The sequence below is a fragment of the Mus caroli genome, chromosome 3 (genome assembly GCF_900094665.2).
Source record: "Mus caroli chromosome 3, CAROLI_EIJ_v1.1, whole genome shotgun sequence".
In the NCBI taxonomy this organism is placed as follows: Eukaryota; Metazoa; Chordata; class Mammalia; order Rodentia; family Muridae; genus Mus; species Mus caroli.
In genome coordinates, this window is record NC_034572.1 from 76,865,766 (window position 1) to 76,887,947 (window position 22,182).

Below are 22,182 nucleotides of genomic sequence, written 5' to 3' on the forward strand. Positions count from 1 at the left end.
GGCTTGATTCAGTTTCAGAATCTGCTGTGGAACAGTTACCAAACATGGGCAGAGAAGCCTCCGAGCAGGGGAAGGGGAGGGAGGACAGGGTTTCAGCTCGCAGTTATATAACCACAGAGGAACATGCAAAAGCATAAAGCCCTGCCCCCCTTAAAAATAGTAAATTCTGAAGCTGTCTAAAGAGCACATAGTAAGTGCATCTCAGTTGCTGGGTTAATAGCTGGGATATAAGATTCCAAATATCAACATGATGTGATAGGTTTACATGGTTGCTACTTTAAATAACTTTAGACCCTTGGTGACCTCATCAAGAAATGTATGTGTTGTAGTTTTCAGAATCAGTGTAATAAATACAATTTCTCTTTCACTGACAATGAGTCACAAATGCTGACCTACAGACTGTCCCCAAACAAGACACATTCCATTAGTTCATTTCTAAGTCTGTTGTTAGGAGCTGGGAACATAGTTTCCCAGAGAAACAATTTTAGACATGGTGGCTTTGATTGCCAGATATGGCCAAAGGAGCCTGTAAGTCATTTTATGAAGGTAACACAATGCACTTTATGGATTTTATGAAGGTAGAACAATGCTTTTCTGTAAGAAAATTGTTTTCTATTTCCAAGTTACAATTTCTGAAACCCTCCTCCATGGGCCTGAATTCCAAGTGAAGGAGTGAAGAGGTTGGCAGGAGTGTAAGCAGAACTGGTGAAGTTTGGCCCCGAGAGCCACATACCTATGATAGGGCCAGCAGAGCCATGACAGGGGCAGGGCAGCCATGACAGGACCAGCATAGCCTTTATGGGGTCAGCACATCTATCATGGACAGGGGCAAGGCAGCCATGATGGACAAGGTGGGGGTGGGGGTGGTGCAGCACAGTCATGACAGTCACTTTGCCCATGGTTTTTTTGTTGTTGTTTTTGGGGGGTTTTTTTGTTTGTTTGTTTTACTGGCGGGGATTTCTTTTTCTCTGGCAAGAATCTGTTGTTGTATTTAGAACGTGACTACTCTCTGCTGAGCGCATTCTCTGTGCTAGAGAAGAGTGTCCACATTATTCTGCCTAACTCTCCAAACACTCTCAAAATCTCTGAAACCATTTCCATGTGCCTTTAAAAGGGGAACACGAAGGCTTGGGGGGTGTTGAGTAACTTACCTAAACTCACACTTGAAGGGAGGACTGAGCTCAAGCCTACTTCTATTCCAGCTCCACTTGTTTCCGGCTTGAGGACCATGTCCCAGGAGTAGGGGAGCATTTCCAGGTGCTCACTGTGTAATTTTCTATTCAATAGCTTTAACCATATCGGCGATTACCCTCCCAGGCAACTGAACACGGAGGCCTTCTATGCAGACAATGCAAGGATGAGGTTCTAGAAATCTAATGGCTATAAAACATTCCAACAGGAACAGACAAAGCCAATTTAAGGATGACCACGGCCAGATGACAGCTTCACGTGAGCAGGTACTGCTGCAGAGGGCTCCTTGGAGGGAAGTGGACTGGAGTAACCTTAAACGGGTGACCTTCAAAAGGTCTGCCTGCCGAGGGCTCAGGAAGCAACACTGGCATACTTAAGGGAGAGACAGGCCTAACTTAACTGCTCAGCACTGCAGAGCATGGGGACATGGGAAGGCTGGGATCAGGAGTAAGCACCTTTACAATCTCTGCACTAGAGTTCTGTTTTCAAATAATTAGTGTCTATGGGTGGGGGTGGGGGAATCTCTCCCTGTCATGTAACCCTATCAGTAATTTTCAGCAACACTATAGCTTTTCCTGCCCATAGACTAGTAGTTATAACCATGCATATATTTGTTTTCCCTATATTAAAATACAGTATATGCCCTGAAGACATTTTGAGCAATAACAACTTACTTTATGTGTATCTATTTTGTTATTTAAGATTATTACACTCCTGGCTTCTGTAGTAAGTTCTGGTAAGGATGTGGGGAAAGGGGAACTCTCATTTACTTTGGTGAAATTGCAAACTGGTGGAGACACTCTGGAAGTCAGTGTGGAGAATTCTTAAAACCGTAGGTTAAGTCGACCGCATGACCCAGCTCTACCACTCCTTGGCATATGCCCAGAGGACTCCATATCCGCCTGCATGCATTCCTGCTCAGTTGGGTCACTGCTGATCTGTTCACAGGAGCTAGGAAACAGAAATAGCCTAAATGTTCTTCAGTTGATAATGAAAACATGGCACATATACACTACAAAGTACTATTCAGCTAAAAGAAAAATGAAATCACGAAAGCTTCAGGTAAATGGATGGATCCAGTAACTGTCACATACATTGGATGAGGAAATCTAGATCCAGAAAGACAAACATCACAGGCTTTCTCTTCTGGGGCTCACAGCTCCGAATCCTCAGATGTGAGTGTACAACATGAGAGTCACTACAGAAACCAGGGAAGACTGAAGGGACTGTTGGGATGGTGGCCTTGAGAGGTAAAAAGCAGGTTATATAAAGGGAAAATGGGGAACTGGGAGGGGGGATTTAAATGGAGTGGGATTCAGACAATATAGAGGAAGAAGAGGATGAGGGGTAAATAACACTGAGGGTGTTTGCAAAACCCACAGGGAATTGTACCATTTTATATTTGCCTAAAGTTACTAAATTTATATTTATATGGAGAGGGGTGTGTGTGTATGTATGCATATATATATATATATATATATATATATACACAATAATAATTTTTAAAAACAGCATAAATTTAAAGGAGAGATGAGACATAGGTGAAGGGGGAGAAATGACATACAGTAAACATATAAAATTTGTAAATAAATGCAATAAAAATAAATTTTATAGCTTTTCTAAATAAGTATCAAGTCCTGGGGTCCAGAGCAGGGAGTAATGCACTTCCTCAGAGCTGGTGCTGTGCTGTAGGTCCAGACCCTTAAAACGGCTCTAGCTTTGTGAGGTTTGCTCCCACTCGACAATGCTGTAACAAGCTCTCCATGGCTTCCTTCATACTTTAACCTTTAGAAGACATTTGTGTATATACATGTGTGGGCACAAATATGCCAGAGTGTACATATGGAGGTCAGGACAAGTCTCCTTCCACCCTGGGGTCCTAGGGATCATATTCAGGTCAGCAGGCTTGGTAAGAGGTGACAGAGCCATCTCCAAGGCCTTTATCCTTTGATACAGTCACTATTATTCGTCTGATGTAATTGTCCTCTCTGAGGCTTACTGTCTCCTTCTGCTAACCTAGGCCTAGTCCTGGAAGCTTCTAGAGTCTTGCTAGGCCTAGAATGCTTTCAGCCTTTGAGACTTACTGCTGAATAAGCTCATGCTTTCTAGTTCTTTCTGAACTGTTGCTGGCTGGTTCTGCTCAGCTGTTCTGGCTCAAGCTTCTCTCTGAGCTGACTGATTCAAATGGGCTTCTTTCTCAGGTTTGGACTGAATTGCTCTGCTTGGCCTCGCACTAACTCTGGCAATCTGTTCTACTCTGCTGACTCTTTCTCATTCTTTGGCTCCTTTGTCTTTACAACATCTAGCTTGTTCTCTCCTCAACCTGTCTCTGTAAAACTCCCCCAGTAAAACTGCCTCCTCTCTCTCTCTGCACTGCTTCCTCTGATGTTAACTCTCTATCCTTTCTTCTCCTATCCTGTTCTGTCAAATCTTTTTCTGATTCATCATTTTGTCAGCCACTCAATTAGACATCACTTTCACACATGGGTGCTTCCTTCTACAAACTAACTTTACCTTCATTGTTTGGGATTAAAGGTCTGTACTAAGGACACGTCTGTATTTCAGCCAGTACAGGTATGTGCTAAGGGCTGATCCAGACCACAAGCAGAAGTAGGTTTGTTTTTTCAGTAAATAACACAATCTCAAGGTTCACAGTGTGATCTAATATCCTGCCACAATACTTCATACTACCTTTGAACCTGCTCATTCATGCTTGTGTCACCAGGACCTAAACCAATGTTTTGCAGAGACAAACCAGTAAATGTCAAACATTCTGAATAGCGGAGACAAGCACCAAATACATGTGGGTAGCATATACGAGCAATGCTCTGAACAACTTCTCTGATCCTTAAAGTAGTAGGACATGAGGGAAGGGATGGCATTTTTCCTATCTGGAAAATTTAGTTTAATGAAACACTGTGGAGATGTGTTAAGGAAAAAAAATGAGGCAACCCAGGAGTCAGACACTGGGCAGAGACGGTGAAGCACCCTGGCAGCACCCAGCAGGTCTGTCATCAGCAACAATGGAGTCCAGTCAAAAACGGAAAGTGGAGCGAAAATGATGGTGGTGAGGCTGGGAAGTCCAACAGTGCAGGAAGGGCTCAAATTAAAGCAAAACACAAAATACTAATAGGGCAAATCAAGGAAAGTGTCTTTGAGTGAGGAGGAGGCCTGAGTGGCAACCATTTGACAGCTGAAAGGACCGAGGGGGGAAACAGCCTCAACAATAACAGCTGCCTGACTGTCCACCAGAATCAGGCCAGTTATAACTTACAGCACAATTACTGATAAGCAGCGGTGAGAAGCCATTTGAGGCTGGAGATGAGTATGTAATCCTTTCATATCAAATACTGGGGGAGGTGCTCTGGGCCTACAGGGATGAAAGGGATGAAAATCAACATGGCCTCGGGGGACTTCTGTCGAATAGTGGGGAAAGCCGTCTGTCTCTTCAGATTATATTTGTTCTAACATTCTAGCCTTATTCCTAAGATGATCATATAATACCCTTAACACTGCGACTTACTCTCGCTGTCACTGCTGATGTCCGTCTGCTGGAAAAGTTGAAGTACCTCCTTGGACACTTGATCATGGTTAAGCAAAGGAACTGTGATAGCTAGACACTGTATTCCCTGAAGTCATACTGCACGAAATATTGACGCAGTTCCAAAAAGGAGGCTTCCTCTTCTGGATCCCTTAAGGAAAACACTGCTATTATTTTATATGCCCTTCTTTGTCTGTTAAAAGAATAATGGACATGGGCCATTTCAATCCCTTAAGATACAAATTGACTTTACCGAAGGGAGATTGTTTTGTTCCAGTCGACCTAAGAATTAAACCAAATAGCTGTAATGGAAATTCACTGAGCAAGGTCAAACCAGTCAGATGTGGGTCTCCAGAGCTTACCCAGCACACAGCACTAGAATCAAAGGCAGGCAAAAGGCAAGCAAAAGACAGGTACTTTAACATGCTAACAACCACAACTGAACCGAAAAAACGTACATCTGTTCGATTTAAATGACTTAAAAGTTCCCATAGTTACTTTTCAAAATGTTATGAGAAACATGATGCCTTCCAAGTCCGAGCTTACGAAGTAACTCAGGTTTTCTGCATCAAATGCAGTCTCCATGGTGGGAAGGAGTGACTTGAGAGTATTTTCAGAAAGTATTGGGGCTTTGACTTCTGAGCGCCAATCTTCAACTTAGTGACCATGGAAAATTGTATGTTTACTTTTCCACTAATGAAACCTAACTAAATGCAAAATTGTCCACAATTCTGTTTTGATAAAAGAGTCCCAGCTGACTTTAAACAAATCTTTTAAACAAACAAAACAATTTCTTAGAAATAAACTTCTCGTAGATGGTTTTCCTGTGAAGATGCTCAGGGCCCTGAAGACTTGCCCTTTTTCTTCTCTATAAACCTCAGCTCTGCCTTGCCTGTCTCGCGCTTCTTTTAGAAGATGAATTCTTCATGAATAGGAACTTTTTTTTGGTCAAGGAATTCATTCTCAGAACTCCCACAAATGTGCCAAGAGATATGTTTAGAAATGTTCTTTCAATATAGTCTGAAATAAGATGAAAACCAAATGTCCACCAATCTTGGCTCAACAAACTTACATTACATCTTCATGAGACACAGTAGAGAGCAAGTGAGTGAATTAAACTGTGGCCTCATCTGTAACGGTATCTACATTTTAAGTGGAAGACAAACAGTATCAATGATACCCATGGAGTGACCTAATTTTGTTTTTGTTATTTCAGATTTATAGTTGAATACCACAGGGACAAAATGTTCCCAATATTGCATAAACTGTTCAGGAACACACGAAATGATAAAATGTCCAAATATCTTTTAGGAAGCAAATATAACATGGGTACTAAATTTATAAAAAAATATTTTATAATATTGTAAATATACTCTGCATCATATGAAGAAAACAACTCTCTGCAATCAAGAGAATTCCGTGAGAGAGAATACGGATGGTTATACAGTAAGAAACACAGCAACACCATTTTACCTCAGTAGACTTAGGAAGATCAGAACATTTTCCAGACAGAGAGGAAGAAAACCCTTTGACAAACTCAACAGGCATTCTGTCTAAAAATACTCAAAACATAAATAAACAAAATGTTCTTCTGTAGTTATAAGCATGAAGAAACCAACTCGGTACTGACCAGGAAGCTTCCTCCTCGATGGCTAGCCTTCATAGTACTGGAAGGTGCTAGGCAGGCTGCTTAGAGGGGGAAAAAACAGCCATTATCAGTCTTACTCAGCTGTGAACCCTGTGAGTTGACTAAGCTGGCAGGCTATGCCCATAGGTGCAATAATGGTACAGATGTTATGGGAGTAACCCACTACTTTGTTTGGATGTAATGCCCATTCCATAGGCAGAAATCCCTGGCACTATAAAACTGGCCAAGAACCCATGTTTTCAAGCATCACATTTTGCTCAAACTGGCACCTGAACTCATACTGAACATATAGGCAGCAAGAAGGCCTCACCTTGGAGCTGGGCATCGTGGTGCATGCCTTAAATCCCAGTACTTGGGTGATGAAGGGAGGTAGATCTCTGTATATTCAAGGTCAGCCTGGTTGAAATCGTGAGTTCCAGGACAGCCAGAGCTACACAGTGAGACTGTCTGAAACCAAAACCAAAACCAAAACAAAACAAACCAAGAAAAAAACTCAAAGGAAGAAAAAGGAGGGAGGAAAGGAGGGAGAGAGAGAGAAACAGAGAGAGAGAAAGAGGTAGAGAATACCTCAGCAACACCAAGCAGATGCTGGCACTGTGCCTCTTTCCGAGACTCTGGTACCATGAACTAACTAAACCTTCTTTCTAAGTTACCCAGAGGGCTGAGTTCGGATATACAGATAACAGACTAGGGCAACACGCACAAGTTCACACACAGACGCTTGAGGAGGAGCTTATAAGTGCCAGCATTTGAACTCTCCTCGGTGTATCCTTCCCACCGCAAAAATTAATAAAATTAGATTAATATGCAAAACCAATCACCTTTAAGTATGTTAAATAATGCCAGATAATAGATAAAATACAAGAGGAAATTCCTTGTAGATGGAAACAAACAAAAAAAAAAAAAAACACCCCAGATACACTTAAGGACCATAAAACACAAGGGAAAATGATATAATGACTGCTACTGCAAGAACACTGAAGAATACCTGACTACAAAAACATCCTTTTTTCTTAGATGAGTTGCTCTGAGTTCATTTACAAATTTAATGGAAAATGTCAAGAAGCTTTGTGGACTTGAAACTAATGTTCAATTTCAAGCCAGTCTGTCCACTTTGGACTTAGGGAAGAATGAACTGTGATCAGGAGAGGGTGCTGCATGGTGGTGCTCCTACAGGGGATAAACTTTCTACCTTAGAATCTTAGAGTCAGTTCCATTCTCCTCCCTGGTTTGTTGCCACTAGTATTATTAAATCTTCCAGTTTCCAAAAGGAGCTGAAAAGTCTCAATATTAATGAGACACCATGTAGCCAGAGTATATCAATGACTGATTTAAACTTAAAATGGCGGCTGACGATGTGGATCCGTGTTAGAGTACTTGCTCTGCATGTATGAGGACCTAAGTTCAGATCCGCAACATGCATTTGCAACCTTGGCACTGTGAGGCAGGAGGATAGGGCTGGGGCAGGGCGGGGGTGTCACTGGCCAGCCAACAGCTGAACAGTAAGCTCCAAGTTCAGTGAAGAGACCCTGTCTTTAAAAACAGGGCATACAGTGGGGAGAGGAAACTTGTAGAGTCCAGGAGAAAGACAGGGCATCAAGTGGAGGAATGGGGTTGTCATCCCACAGTCAAAAACTCTGACCAAGAACTGTTCCTGTCTAAAAGAACTGCAGGGATGGAAATGGAGAAGAGCCTGAGGGAAAGGAGGTCCAGTGACAGGCCCAAAGTGGGATCCAGCTCAAGGGTAGGCTCCAAGGCCTGACACTATTACTGATACTATGGTGTGCTTACAAATGGAGCCTAGCATGACTGCCCTCCAAGAGGTCCAACAAGCAGCTGACTAAGACAGATACAGATACTTACACCCAACCAATGGACAGAAGCCAGGGACCCCTGTGGTTGAATTAGTGAAAAACTGGAAGAAGCTGAGGAGGAGGGCAACCCCATAAGAAGATCAGTGGTCTCAATTCACCTGGATCCCTGAAACCTCTCAGACACTGAGCCACCAACCAGGCAGCATACACCAGCTGATGTAAGGCCCCCTCCACATATACAGCAGAGGACTGCCGGTTTTGGACTCAGTCAGAGAAGATACACCTAACTCTCAAGAGACTGGCGGCTCCAGGGAGTGGGAAAGTCTGGTGGGATTGGGGGGTGGGGGCATCCTCCTGGAGGGGGTGAGGAGGAGGTATGGGATGAGGAACAGTCAGAGGACAGATAGGGAGATAGGAACAGAGAAAGACACTTGGTATTAACTTCTCTTCTGTACACACACACACACACACACACACACACACACACACACAATGGTTGGATAAATTAAACCCATTTTTGTAGATCACATCTAGTCCACATGCTGCCAAGGTTTGGCTTTTTTGGAAATAAGCTAACTTTTTCTGTACAGGGTCAAAAAGCAAATATTTTTGGCTTTCTAATCTACTCATAATCTCCATTTCACGTTCTTATTTATAACTGAAGAATACAAAAGACAGTAAAATAAGGTATATGTGTTAACTTTGAATTTACCTTTCACAGAGCTAGTTTACCAGTTTACAGTCACCCTGAAATTCAACCTCCAGTACCCCAGAAGGGTCCAGCACCTGACCTGACCTTTTGTCCCATCTTCCTCATTTTCTTAGAAGCCAGTCTTGGGTAAGCATATTATGCACAATTCACTAAGAGGGTCAGCTCCTCCTGGCATAGAAACGTCTAGGAAGCTGCCCTCTGAATTGAGCACCTACCCGCATCACTGTGGGACAAGGTTCTACCATTTGTTATACTTCGACAGTGCCAGCTCAGTTAGACACCTGGCTCAGCCGCAGCTCCCACCACTGTGCTAAGCAGCACCCGTGCCTCTGCTGGGCCTGCCAGCTGTATTAATTTCCTAGTTTCCTAAAGATATATATGATACAGTTGAGGGTAGCAGCATCCACCTCAGGCAGACCAAGAACTTCTATGCCAGCAGTGATGTAACAAACAGCAGAGGGAAACTCATATACACTTCATCTTAGCTAGAGTCCTTGGCCCTGCCCAACCTCAGAAAGTCACTTCAGTGATGTGATCTGACCTGGGACAATGAAGAGACTTGTCAGAATAATGTATAATTATTTTCCTTTTAGAATCTCTTAAAATTGGAGCTGATATCATTTGAGAGACAAGATAACATATGAAGAAGGCTGGGTATATCAGCTCCCCAGTACCTTAAAGCATCAGGACTTGTTGGAAATCCCAAGATTCCCAAGGGCTGCACGATTTACTACTCAGTCGAGCTAGGTCCTAGATCGCATGTAATGTGATCCCAGGCCAACTCAAGCTGTACCTCATACATCATCAGCTTGACAAGCCTAAAAGTATCAAATTACCTCGTGTGCTCCTGAACCAGTGGCCTAGTCTCCAGTTCTACACAACAGCGAAACCTAAAGTACTCTTCACAGCTTAACAGACTAGTCAGGTACTCTCACGGAGTTCTGGCTTTTAAACAGTCATCATGAAGATCAGGTATACAATCTATAATAGACTTTACCGAATTTATGAAAGGGTAATACAACTAAAAATTGGTTATTTCCTAGTTATTTTCCTACATTTTGTTATTACTACTGCTCTTTAGATTATTTGTATGATTGCATATGAACGGTGGAAACATTGCCATCCCATGAGCCAGGAATGAGGCACATGCCTTTAATCTCAACATTTATGAGGTTGAAGCAAGAGGACCAAGAGTTTAAGGTCACCCTCAGCTACATGAATTGGGGCCAGCTGGGCTATGGAAGAACCTGTCTCAGAGATATATCCTCCAAAATGGCCGGTGGGAAGGCTTAGCAGGTATAAGCAGTTGGTAAATAAGCCTGAGGAGTTCAATCCCCAGAATTCACATTTAAAAAACAAAACAAACAGGACAAAAAAAAAGCCAAAACCAAACCACAAAAGCCGGCCACAGTGGTGTGTGGCTCCAACCTTGGGGCAAGATGGGAAACAGACATAGTGGAGGTACCTGGAGGCTCTTGGGAGGCAGGAAATTCGAGGAGGGAAAGAAACAACAAGAGAAACTGAGCCAATAAGGCAAGTAGGTGAGAGGCGATCCTCCGAGCTGCCCCTGATCTCTCAGTGCATACCTGTGGCCTGCCCTGCCTGCCCCTATGAATAAAGGGTTTTAAAATCTCTGGAAATGACAAGAACACTACCCGAGAGCATGCCATTCCTAGGTAGGGACCTTCTTCCTGTCTACACTATCATCATAGTATGAACCTCGCCAGGTGTGTTTCTAACACATGAACTCTGTATCAGCGGCCCACCCTCCTTCCAGAGTCTCTATTAACCATTTACCAGCGCGGTAGTGGCTGAGGGTGTGCCATAATCTCATTAGTTCATGAATGCTCCCCACCTCACTAACTCCCTACCATCCTCCTGAAGATCCAAATCCTGAATTACCTGCTTTCAGAACAGCACCAAGCAACTCTGAGGAGAATAGAAACATGAATGAGTATAGCAACACTTTAAACAGGGCAGCAATAAATTAGTAAATTCTGGATTTCCATGTTTAGTACTGTATTTTTTTTTTAATCTTTTTTTTTCCTTTTCCTCTGCAGCCTAGGCTGGTCTCAAACTCACAGCAATTCTTCTGCCTCAGTATCCCAAGTGCCACGAGGGACCATGCGAAGCTCTGTGCTTCTATTTCATATATCAAATTCTTCACCCAGTGAGGAGATCTGTTGCCCTGGCAACATAAACTGACCCCAAGAACAAACAAAGGTGGACCCATTTGCACTGCCCACAACCAGGAAGGGATTAAGTAGGCCCAGAGCAACTCCTGAAAATACAAAGGCCCGATTCACTAGCAAATGGCCTGGATGCCATTTGGGTCATTTCAGACATATGGAGCGCTGCTCAAGTAACTTAGAGAGGACCAAAGTTGAACAGTGTGAAGATATTAAGGCATGTGTAGTATTAAGCCCCGCCATGCTGGCTTTTGTCTTTAATTTGTAGTGTCTGCAAATACTCCAAATGACTAAACTGAACATTTTCTTTTCTTTTCTTTTCTTTTCTTTTCTATTTAAATAGGTTGGCAGAGGGTTGGGGGAGAATCACACTGTTTTACGTGCTCTAAGGAACACAGACATTTCATCTTCTGAAAAGGCACAAATGAAGACAGTGGGCCATCAGCTTGTTCTTTCCAGTAGAAAGGTACCGAGCATTAGAACAAAGCAGTCTCCATGTCTTAGGAATTATAGTATAATTCTAAACTGGAGGTACAATAATTTGCTACACTTTTTCATTTGCAATTTGCAAAGATGTAGCAGCAGACTGAATGTCAATCATAAATGGTTCCACCAAGTATTGAGATAAAGTAAAACAACCTTTTGGGTTTAAAGGTTATCTCTCTCTGTCTCTCTCTCTCTCTCTGTGTCTCTCTATCTCTGTGTCTGTCTCCTGAGTGTGTGTGTGTGTGTGTGTGTCTGTCTGTCCTTGTGACAGGGCATTGAAATGTATCCAGTATTTAGTATTTGAATGAGACTGGAAACTCTATCATGTCTTTGCTCTTGAAGAATCCCATGTACTCCTGACCCGACAGGATGGGGGGCTCTGTGTGCTCCGCTCTGCTTTAATGAGTACTGTGGGGTACACTTACCAAAAAGAGGAGAAGGACATCCTTATTGTATACTTTATTTAAAGCTACAAAATGATAAACAATTAGCAGATAGATGATAACTGGGTAACATCAATTAGCTGTTTAAACCTTGACATATTCACAAGCTCCCAGATCCTTGTTCAGCACCAACATTTTAGTCTATGTAGTCAAAGTCTTCTGGAATTCCAAAGTTTTTATCAATTTTACTTTCTTCAAACCCAAATTTTCTTTTGGCCCAGGATTTTATTGCAAATATGTTATCTAGAAAAAAAAAAAAGAATTTGAAAAAGAAATTTGAGAATTCAACACACAATCATACAACATCCTACTCTAATTATCCGTATCCATGCTGACTCTCAGATATATTAAAATCAGAAGTGTTTTGCTCCCTAAGAGTGCTGAGGAAGAAGACTACAGACAGGGCAGCTTCCTGAGGCTGGGCTCGTTCCCTCAGCAATTTCAGCTGCTCTTGCTCTCAAAGGGAGAACTTTCTCTCCAGACCTCTGTCCTTCCAGTCAGAGTAATGGCTTCCAGACAAGCAGCCAGCCTGAGGGACCAGGCAAGAGGGGTGTAAAGGGTACTCCTCTTAAAATAACATAGAAAAAGATGTGTCCTCAGCATCCTTACAGGGAATTTGTATTATACTACTGAAAAAGGGGTTGCACGTAGTTAAAGGAATTTACCCCAACGGGGAAACCCCAAATTGTATAAAAAAATGTTGAGACAAGCATCTTCACCCCAGTGCAGTAACAAAGGGGAGGTCAATGCCTACTCCTCAAGCATCACTGCTGGGCAGCAAGGGATGTAGGACAGTACCGATGTGCAAAGGCAGCTGCCCCACAGAGCAAGAATGACAGTCTTCCCCCAACCCCCAATTCTATAGATTTCTCATATATTTTGTAATGTTTAGTTAAAATGCTTTCCACAAACAAGAACAATGACACAGGTCTTCCAAGTCTGTCAGAGCATAGTGCATTAGTAGTAAAAATGAATAAAAGATTAAAGCAAGACCTTCCTAAGTGCTGTGACCATGTCTTGTCATCCCTCCTTCTACTCACCAACCACCCAGCGTACAATGTTCTAGAGGCAGAATCTTTGAAAAAAGATGGTTGAATTAAAATGAAATCAATAAGGTAGACCCTAGCAAAATCTGATTGGTGTCTTTATAGTTAAGACACAAAGAGAGAGAGAGGTCATAGGTTGGCAGAGGAAAGAAGATGGGGAGACTGAGGAGGAGGCAGCCATGTGCAAGGCAGAGTGGTCTCCAAGGACCCAGGACCTCAGCCTTCGATTGGTGAGAGTAGTCATTTCTGTTGTTAAACTAATCTGGAGTATCTAATCTGTAACCCTGAAAGTCAATACATGGAACTGAAGCTTTCTTTAATAAACTATTTCCATGGACTTGTTTCTGTGTATTAAATAAATATAAATTTGGAATTCAATTTTCTTTTAGAGTAAATATTACTACCTCAAGTGGAACAAACAGTGCTGTATCCTAACTGGATAGAAAGGCACTGAACTGTATAGTCTTTGAGTCTGGTTAATAGTATGTACACACACACACACACACACACATATGTATATATGTGTATACATATATTTCCTTAAAGAATCAATAGTGCTAACAAAATACCACTGTTTTTATAAGAATGTGTTATAGAAAGCTAACAAGATTTTTTGCAGTGAACTCTATCCACCTCATGCACTAAGATGCCTTTTGATTCCTAGCACAGAGAACAAAGACTCTACCACCTGAGTTTATTATGATGTAATTTGTTAAATAAGATGTAAAGTGTAGCAAAACTTTAGCAAGATAACAGTTCATCTATATTTAAAAGCTTGGGCAATCTCTCATTCTATAAACTAAAATATTAAATTCTTAGACAATATTTTTTTAAAAAAATATTACATATTTTTGTTTCTGGTTGTGTTTTATGAGATTTCTGTGTGTGCAAATGTGTCTTTATGACTATGTGTTTGAAATTTTTCTTTGGCCTTTTCTTCTGTTTGTTTTGTCCTCTTCTGGTTTGTTTTTATTTTATCATTATTTTCTTAGATGTCTCTATGTGTCCTAATGAGAGAAAAAGAGAAAGGGTGTGGATTTTGGTGGGTGGGGAAGTAGGAAAGATTCTGGAAGGAGTTGGGAGGGAACCATAATCAGAATATATTGTATTCTTAAAAACCTATCGGTGGTCCACACCTTTAATCTCAGTACTGGAGGACAGAGGAAGGCGGATCTCTAAGTTCAAGGCCAGCCTGGTCTACAGAGTACAGACAGGACTACACAGAGAAACAAAAAAACAAAATAAAACCATGTGTATTCATTATATTGTGGTGGTTTGAATAGGTATGGTCCCCACAGACTCATGCGTTTGAATGCTTGGCCCATAGGGAATAGCACTATTAGGAGGTGAAGCTTTGTTGGTGTGGGTGTGGCCTTACTGGAAGAAGTGTGTCACTGTGGGGGTAGGCTCTGAGGCCTCTTATATACTCAGGCTATGCCCAGTGTGGCTCACAGTCTCCTTCTGTTGCCTGCAGATGGAGATGTAGAATTCTCAGCTCCTCCAGCACTATGTGTGCCCATGCTTCCCGCTGTGATGATAGAGGACTAAACCTCTGAAACTGTAAGCCAGCCCCGAATAAATGTTTTCCTTTATAAGAGTTGCCTTGGTCATGATATCTCTTCCCAGCAATAACACCCAAACTACGATTGAAGTATGTGTGTGTGAATGTGCTTGCATGAGTTTATTTATGCCACGTGCAGGCAGGAGCCTTTGCGGGCCAGGGCAATGTGTTGTATACTTTAGAACTGGTGGTAAACACCGGTTTATGAGTTTTCATGTGGGTGCTGGGAACTGAAATTGGGTCCTCAGCAAGAGAAATGAGTGCTCTTAACAACTGAGCCATCTTCTCTAATCTGGAGGTTCTAGATATATTTCAAAGACACTGTGGTAAAAAGAAACCAGGCTTTAACTGATACCTAATATAATTTTTGCTATAAATACCACTTTGAAATCAGGGAGGTTTTTCTTTAGTATAATTCACTTTATCTTTTATCTTCATCTTTTCCTAACACATGTTTATGTGAAATGGGTAAGCTGCTACCTTCAATGGGAATGAAACAGTCACTAGCTCAAGCTAGCATGCGAAAGTCCATACAGTGTGAGATGACACTGATTTCTGCCCTTTCTTCCTCTGCCTCCAGAGGGCTGAGCTTGGAGGTGCTCTTTATCCTGCGGTCTTATTTGGAGCTGCGATCTGTGCTGAGCAGCCTGCCAACTAAGCCACGTCCAGAACATGGGAAAGACAGTTCTCAACAACTAATTCTGTTAGCACAGGACCACCCCTTCCAGTCCTCAGGAGACAGAGGAAGGCAGATCTCTGAGTTCAAAGCCAGTCTGGTCTACAGAATTAATTCCAGGACAGCCAGATCTGCATACAGAGAAGCCCTATCTCAAAATCAATAAAACCCAAAAACATTTCTTCTACCATCTTTCAAACTCTCAGGATGGTGCTGTTTTGTTTTTGTTGTTTCTGTTTTGCTTTATTTGCAGCTAACCATAAAGGGAAGAAGCTCTTCCCACAGTTTTTCTAATGATAATTTTGGAAGTTTATGATGAGTTGGAAAACTTACTTAACAACTGGAACTTACACTGCATTGGGGAGCAAGCGAGGGAAGCTCAGTCTGAAATCCATCTGAAGAGAGGAGCCCACAGGCTCTTACTCAGTCCCCCAAAGTGAGAGGCAGGCACTATTCACAGAGACCAGACAGGGCACAAGTTCAGAAAAGCTCAAAGGGTCAGGGAGCAAATGAGGCGTTGTGAGCGGCTACCCTCTGCCGCACACACGAGCTGCCCTTCCCACCACTTGTGTGCTGTTCCTCACAAACTACTGGAGGAAAGTCATACACTTTCATTTATGTTGTGTGCGGTAGGGGCAAAGTGAGCATGTGTGTGTGTGTGTGAGATGGTGCATGAGTGGAGGTCAGACTCAGCTCTCACCTTCTGTCATATGGGTCTAACTTAGATCCTGACCCATCTCAGCAACCCCCCCCCCCGCCCAACCATCCTTTTTTTAATCCATGAGGCCACTTGCTTCATTAGCACACTCAAAATTTAACATTTATCAAATTTATATACCATATTTGTTATCACTATTACTGTTCTTAGCATCTTTGGGAAAGAAGGTCTTAGGTAGCCAGGTTATCCTTGAACTCACTACATAGCCAAGACTAGTTTCCTTGCTCCAACTACTGAGTGCTGGGATTACAGACATGTGTCTCCATACCTAATGACATATTTCTCACTTACACTTCACCTGATACAATGTCTGCTCTTTTTCTCTTCTCTTTTCTTCACTAAAGCACTATTTTGTTTAGGAAACAACTCATAATAAAATAAATATAAATAAAATAAACATGATAGATATATGATAGACAGACTGACTGATAATTAGGAGGCCAAAGGGTTATTAATATTTCCTACTTATTTTATTATAAAATGGATTATGGGAAATGAGGTCTAAACATTCTGTGAAACACAGCCTGAACCAGCAGCAGGAAACTAGCACACATGCTTGCTCTCCGAGGCTAACCTGAGACTCACCAGCCCGTAAGTTCTTCCGTCTCTGCTCGAGCCCTAGACATACCCTCCCATGGGAGCACAGTGATAGAACTAATACATGGGCAGCGTTAGATTGTCCCCAGGTGGAGACACTCAGTCACCACCATTTTATTATCAAATATTGAGAAACATCAGGGGTATTTCTGGCAGGTTTAATCTTGTTAATCATACTTGTGTATAAACCACAACTATCATTATTTTCTCCTAAATAACGTCTTCTCTGTTTTTTTTTTTTTTTTTTGGTTTTTCGAGACAGGGTTTTTCTGTGTAGCCCTGGCTGTCCTGGCACTCACTTTGTAGACCAGGCTGGCCTCAAACTCAGAAATCCGTCTGCCTCTGCCTCCCGAGTGCTGGAATTAAAGGCGTGCGCCACCACGCCCGGCAATAACGTCTTCTTTAGGATACACAGAGTGCATTGTTGGGAGAAAAGACGATGCAGAATGGAATCTCACTATCTAGTCCAGGCTGACCTTAAATTCAGGGTCTTCCTGCCTCAGCCTCCCAACCACTAAGCTGTGGGCAGGTGCCACCACACCTGGTACCACAGTGCCCTATTAACTCCTACTTCTTAAATGTAGACCAGAAAAAGCAAGCAGGCTTCCAGTGAAGACTCAGAAAGCTGGTCTAATTCCTGTTGCACAACACACTGTGGCTGTGCACTCCTTGGACCTTGACTGTTTCTTCACACTGAGGTGTAATGATCACACCTGCCTTGAGGATTACCACAGAGATAAGATGAGCATACACCACAGACACTCATAACAGTAAAGCAGCAAAGAGCCCTCACAACACATTAGCGCTTCTTACTCGCAGAAGACAAACCTTCAGGATTCCATGATACTCCCAAATGGATTCTAAATTCAAACCCATGAAGCTGTAAGCTGCAGATACAGATCAACGGGAGGGTGTTTGCCTGCCATGTGTGAAGTCTCACATTCAATCCCCAGCACCAAAGAAAAGCAAAGCCACATGAACTTCAGTTTCACCTCATTAGAGATGAAAGGTCAGTGATCAGGAGCTTAGCTTAGGCAAAGCCACACAGAAGTTGGACCTGGAGCTGCTGCTGGCCTCACAGAACAGAAATATACTTTTATAAAGGTGAGTCATAATTCGTGTGAAGACACTGGCTTGTATGCCACGGCGGAGCCTTTGCTGTAGTCACTGTCCCACTTACCAGTCCATCGATTGGCGGCTTCTTTAGCTACTTTATTTGCTTCACCTGAAAAAAAAAAAAAGGATAAAATAATATGCATTTATTTATACAAATAAAACTATCTCCAATCCTCTACAGATATGAATCAATGTATTATAAGTTACACATGCATTAGAAATTACCATGAAAAAGATCAAATGGTACTCTAACACTGGGTCTTAAAAACCTCCTCAAATGCTCAAGAAAAGTTTAGGTTATTCAGCTACACTCAGTAAAGAACAGGAAGACAATGTGAACGGCCTCCCTGTTCTAAACCTCAACCCCCACTGTACTGACTTCTTTAAAGCCCAGGCTTATTTGACACACTTTGTCTGTTTGCTTGTTTACTGGGGGTAGCACAGCAGAGGTGTGGAGGTCAGAGGTCGCCTTGGAGAGACTGTGAGACCTGGTGGCAAACATTTTCATCCCCTAAGTCACCCTGCCAGCCTCTAAAGTACAGGTTTAAATGAGATGCTTCTGAAACAACGTACCGTGTCAAATGACAAAAACAACTTAGTGGTAAGAGTTTTATATATATTCCTACACTATGATAAATCTAACTTTAAACATTTTTAGAGACAAATCGAGATATGGTGTTTCACACCTTTAATCCTAGCACATGGAAAACATAAACAAGGGGATCTCTTAAAGGTCCCAACCAGACTGGTCTACATAGTGAGTTCTAAGAGACTTTGTCTACACAACAAATCAAAACAAACATTTTAGAGGCAAGAAAGTAATCCCATAGGAGAAAATGTTTCATTTACTTTATACGGTAAATACATAATCTTAGCTAAGCACATGGTTGTTACTTCATGCTGGAGGCTGAGACAGGAGGATCTCAGGTCTGAGACCAGCATGGACTACATGTAAGAATTTGTCTCAAAACAAAACCAAAAAATTTAGAGTAATGACTACGTGATTTGCTACTAAATGTATTTGTGCAAATATCTTCCAAGTCACCTTAGATAGAACCTAACAATGCCACAACCAACTAGGCATAAATATTACTCACAATGATGACATTTTGTTTATTGGTTGGTTGGTTGGTTGCTTTTTTGAGACAGGCTTTCTCGGTGTGACAGCCTGGGACTCACTTTCTCACAAAGATCTGCCTGCCTCTGCCTCCTGAGTATTGGGATTACAGGTATGCACCACCATGTCCCGCTGACATTTACTTTTTAAAATAATCTATTTATTTTTAGTTTATGTGTTGGTGTTTTGCCTACATGTACGACATGTATATCGGCGTAGTAGTGTCAGAGGCCCTGCAACTGGAGTTACAGACAGCTGTGAGCCGCTGTGTGAGTGCTGGGAATTGAACCTGGGTCTCCTGGAAGAGCTTAACTCTGAGTCATCTCTCTAGTCCTGATGTTTATTTTTGATTGAAAATAACATAAGTTATATATGACAGATTTCACCCTATCAAATCAATGGACTGTACAATCATTACCGCTATCTTAATTATAGAACATCTTATCAACAATAGGACACCAGGTATACAAAGCAGACAACATCCCCCCTTTTCTGGCCCCCATCAACCACCCATTTGCTTTCCATCTTATGGCTTTACTCTGTGGGGATACTTACTGTGAAGGAAACATGTATTCTCTTGAATTTGGCTTCTCTCTGTACACCAGTGTTTTCAGGGTTCATCAATACCCATCATTTTTTATAGTAAAATGCATTTCACAATTTGCTTACCTATTTGCTGACAGACATTGGGCCATTTCCACTAATCCTAACAATACTGCATTGAACATACTTTTAATTCTCTTGGGTGTAAGAAATAGAATTGCTGACTTGCATAGTCTGTATTATTTTGAGGAAGGGATAATCTGAGATGGAGTCTTTCTTTGTTTCTTTGATACAGGGTCTTACCTTAAGTTCCTGGCTCATCTGGAACCTCACTGTCAGGCTGGCCTTAAACCTGAGAATCTTCCTGCCACTGCTCCCAAGTGATAGGATTCTAAGTGTGTGCCATCATACCAGACCTTTACTTTTTAAAGTAACTGTACCACTTTGTAATCCTACCAGCTACACAAGGGTTCCAATTTCTCCACATCCTTGCCAACACTTGTGATCTTAAAAACAAACCAAAACCAAAACTGTAGCCATCTGGGGTTGGAAAGATGGCACAGCGGTTAAGAGCATTGGCTGCTCTCTCAGAAGACCTGGGTTCATGGAAGCTCATAACAATTATAACCGAAGTCCCGGGGAATCTGATACCCTCTTCTGGCCTTCTGGGTACTTCACTTACATGGGGCATAGGCATATACACAGGCAGATCACCCAAACACATAAAATTAAAAATGGGTGGGGGTGGGGGGAATTCCACCCTAAGGAATGTGAACAGACATCTCACTATGGTTCTGATTTGCTACTGATGAATGCTGTGTTTTTATTGGCCATTTGTTTATTTCCATAGAAGAACATTTGTTTAATCTGTTGACCACTTAAGCTGGCATTCTGATCATTTTACTACTGAATTATGAGCTCTTTATGATGTTTGTTTAATCTGTTGACCACTTAAGCTGGCATTTTGATCATTTTACTATGGAATTATGAGTTCTTTATATATTTTGGATATTGCCTATTTGTCAAATAGAACATTCTTCTCATTATTTATCTTTCTACAATCTTGCTATTCGGAAAAGTTTTCAGTTTTGATAAAACTCAAGTATGCTTTCTTTTGTTGTTACTGTCATACTGGCTAATCCAAGGAGGTGAAAATACATGCCAAAGCTTCCTTTTGAGAGAACTGTAGCTTGAGCCCTTACATTTAGGTCTTTGGAGCATTCAGTTTTTGCTATGGTAAGCAGAAGCAGTAAGGTCTGGGTTAATTTATTGCACTTGTAGATCTAACTGTGCCCAACAGCATTAAAAGATTTCTTTTTCAGCTGAGTGGCCTGACAATCCATAATCCTGATTGACTTCTGGACTCGCAGCTCCACTTCACTGATCGATGTCTCCCATGACTCAACACCACACCACCTCAACTGCTGGACATTTGTATTAAACTTGGAATTAAGAAAATTAGTCTTCAATATTTAAATAATATATTCTTTCTTATTTGGATCACTTCTACTTTTATATGAACCTAAGCATTACTCTATCAACTTCTGAGAAAGAAGCAGGTAGAACTGTGATGGGGTCTTCACTGATCATGGAGAAGGACATCTGAGTATGCTCGCCTTAACAATATTAAGCCTTTCACCCCACAAACCTGGCATGCCTTTCTATTGACTGGCATCTTTCTTTTGTTTCAACAGTGTTTCATGGTTTTCAGACACATCTTACCCTTCTGCTAGCTTTAGTCATAGGTCATCTGATCTGTTTTGACACAATGCAAAACCACAGATTTTCCTTTCTTAACTTCAGCTTCTATTTGTTCAGTGTTAGCATACAAAGATACAAATGAACTTGAGCATGGTAATGAAATCCCAGCATCTGAAATGGCTGAGATTCCAAAATTCAATGTCAGCCTGGACACAGCAAAACCCAAACAATCAAACAAAGAAAACACATATGGTGGGGCTGAAGAGACCGCTCAGTGGTTAAGACCACTGACTGTTCTTCCAAAGGTCCTGAGTTCAAATCCCAGCAACCACATGGTGGCTCACAACCATCCATAATAAGGTCTGAAGCCCTCTTCTGGTGTGTCTGAAGACAGCTACAGTGTACTTACATATAATAATAAATAAATCTTAAAAAATCCCCACACATATGGTTTTTAAAGTATTGACATGTTGGTAATGTAAACCTCGGACATTATTAGTCAGAATAGTTTTAGGGATGTTTACTTCTGTTTATATAAATACTATTGAAAATTTATTGTGGGGGCATTTGTTTCCACATATATAAATATGATGAAGATTGTCTATATAGCTACAAAAATATATAATCTAAAAGCAACTGCCTTTAGTTCTTCCTCTTCAGACTGAGTATTCTGAGGTTTTTATGTTTGTTTGTTTTGTTTTTCTTGACTGATTGCCCTGGCTAGAACTCCTAGTCCAGGCGGAACTCGTGATGAGGGAGAATTCCATCAGGAGCACGGCCTCTGCATAGACTGAGGAACTTCATGTCCAGCCCCAGTTTACTGAATACTGTTAATTGCATATGACTATTAAATTAAAAAGAATGTCTTTTAGCTGGGTGTGGTGGTACCCACCTTTAATCCAACACCCTGTCTCTACAGGGGTCAGGGGGAATAACTTACAATTAATAGGCCAGCCTGGTCTGCATAATGAATTCTAGACCAGCCAAAGGGACACAGTGAGGCCTTGCCTCACACAAAAACTAAAACAAAACAAAAGCAAAACAATTCTTTTTCATTTATGTAGACAAAGATTTGGTTGTCCT

General features: G+C 41.7%; 1 protein-coding gene across 1 annotated transcript in view; it reads right to left on the minus strand.

Moving 5' to 3' along the window:
* Nucleotides 1-12,025: 12,025 nt before the first annotated feature.
* The window catches only part of Mnd1 (meiotic nuclear divisions 1), a 61,180-nt gene continuing 51,023 nt past the window's right edge, over nt 12,026-22,182 (minus strand). The window contains exons 7-8 of the mRNA XM_021158687.2: nt 17,803-17,847; nt 12,026-12,267 (exon numbers count right to left, since the gene is read on the minus strand). Coding sequence (XP_021014346.1) covers nt 12,161-12,267; nt 17,803-17,847 — 152 coding nt within the window. The 3' untranslated portion in view covers nt 12,026-12,160. The remainder of the gene's footprint in view (nt 12,268-17,802; nt 17,848-22,182) is intronic.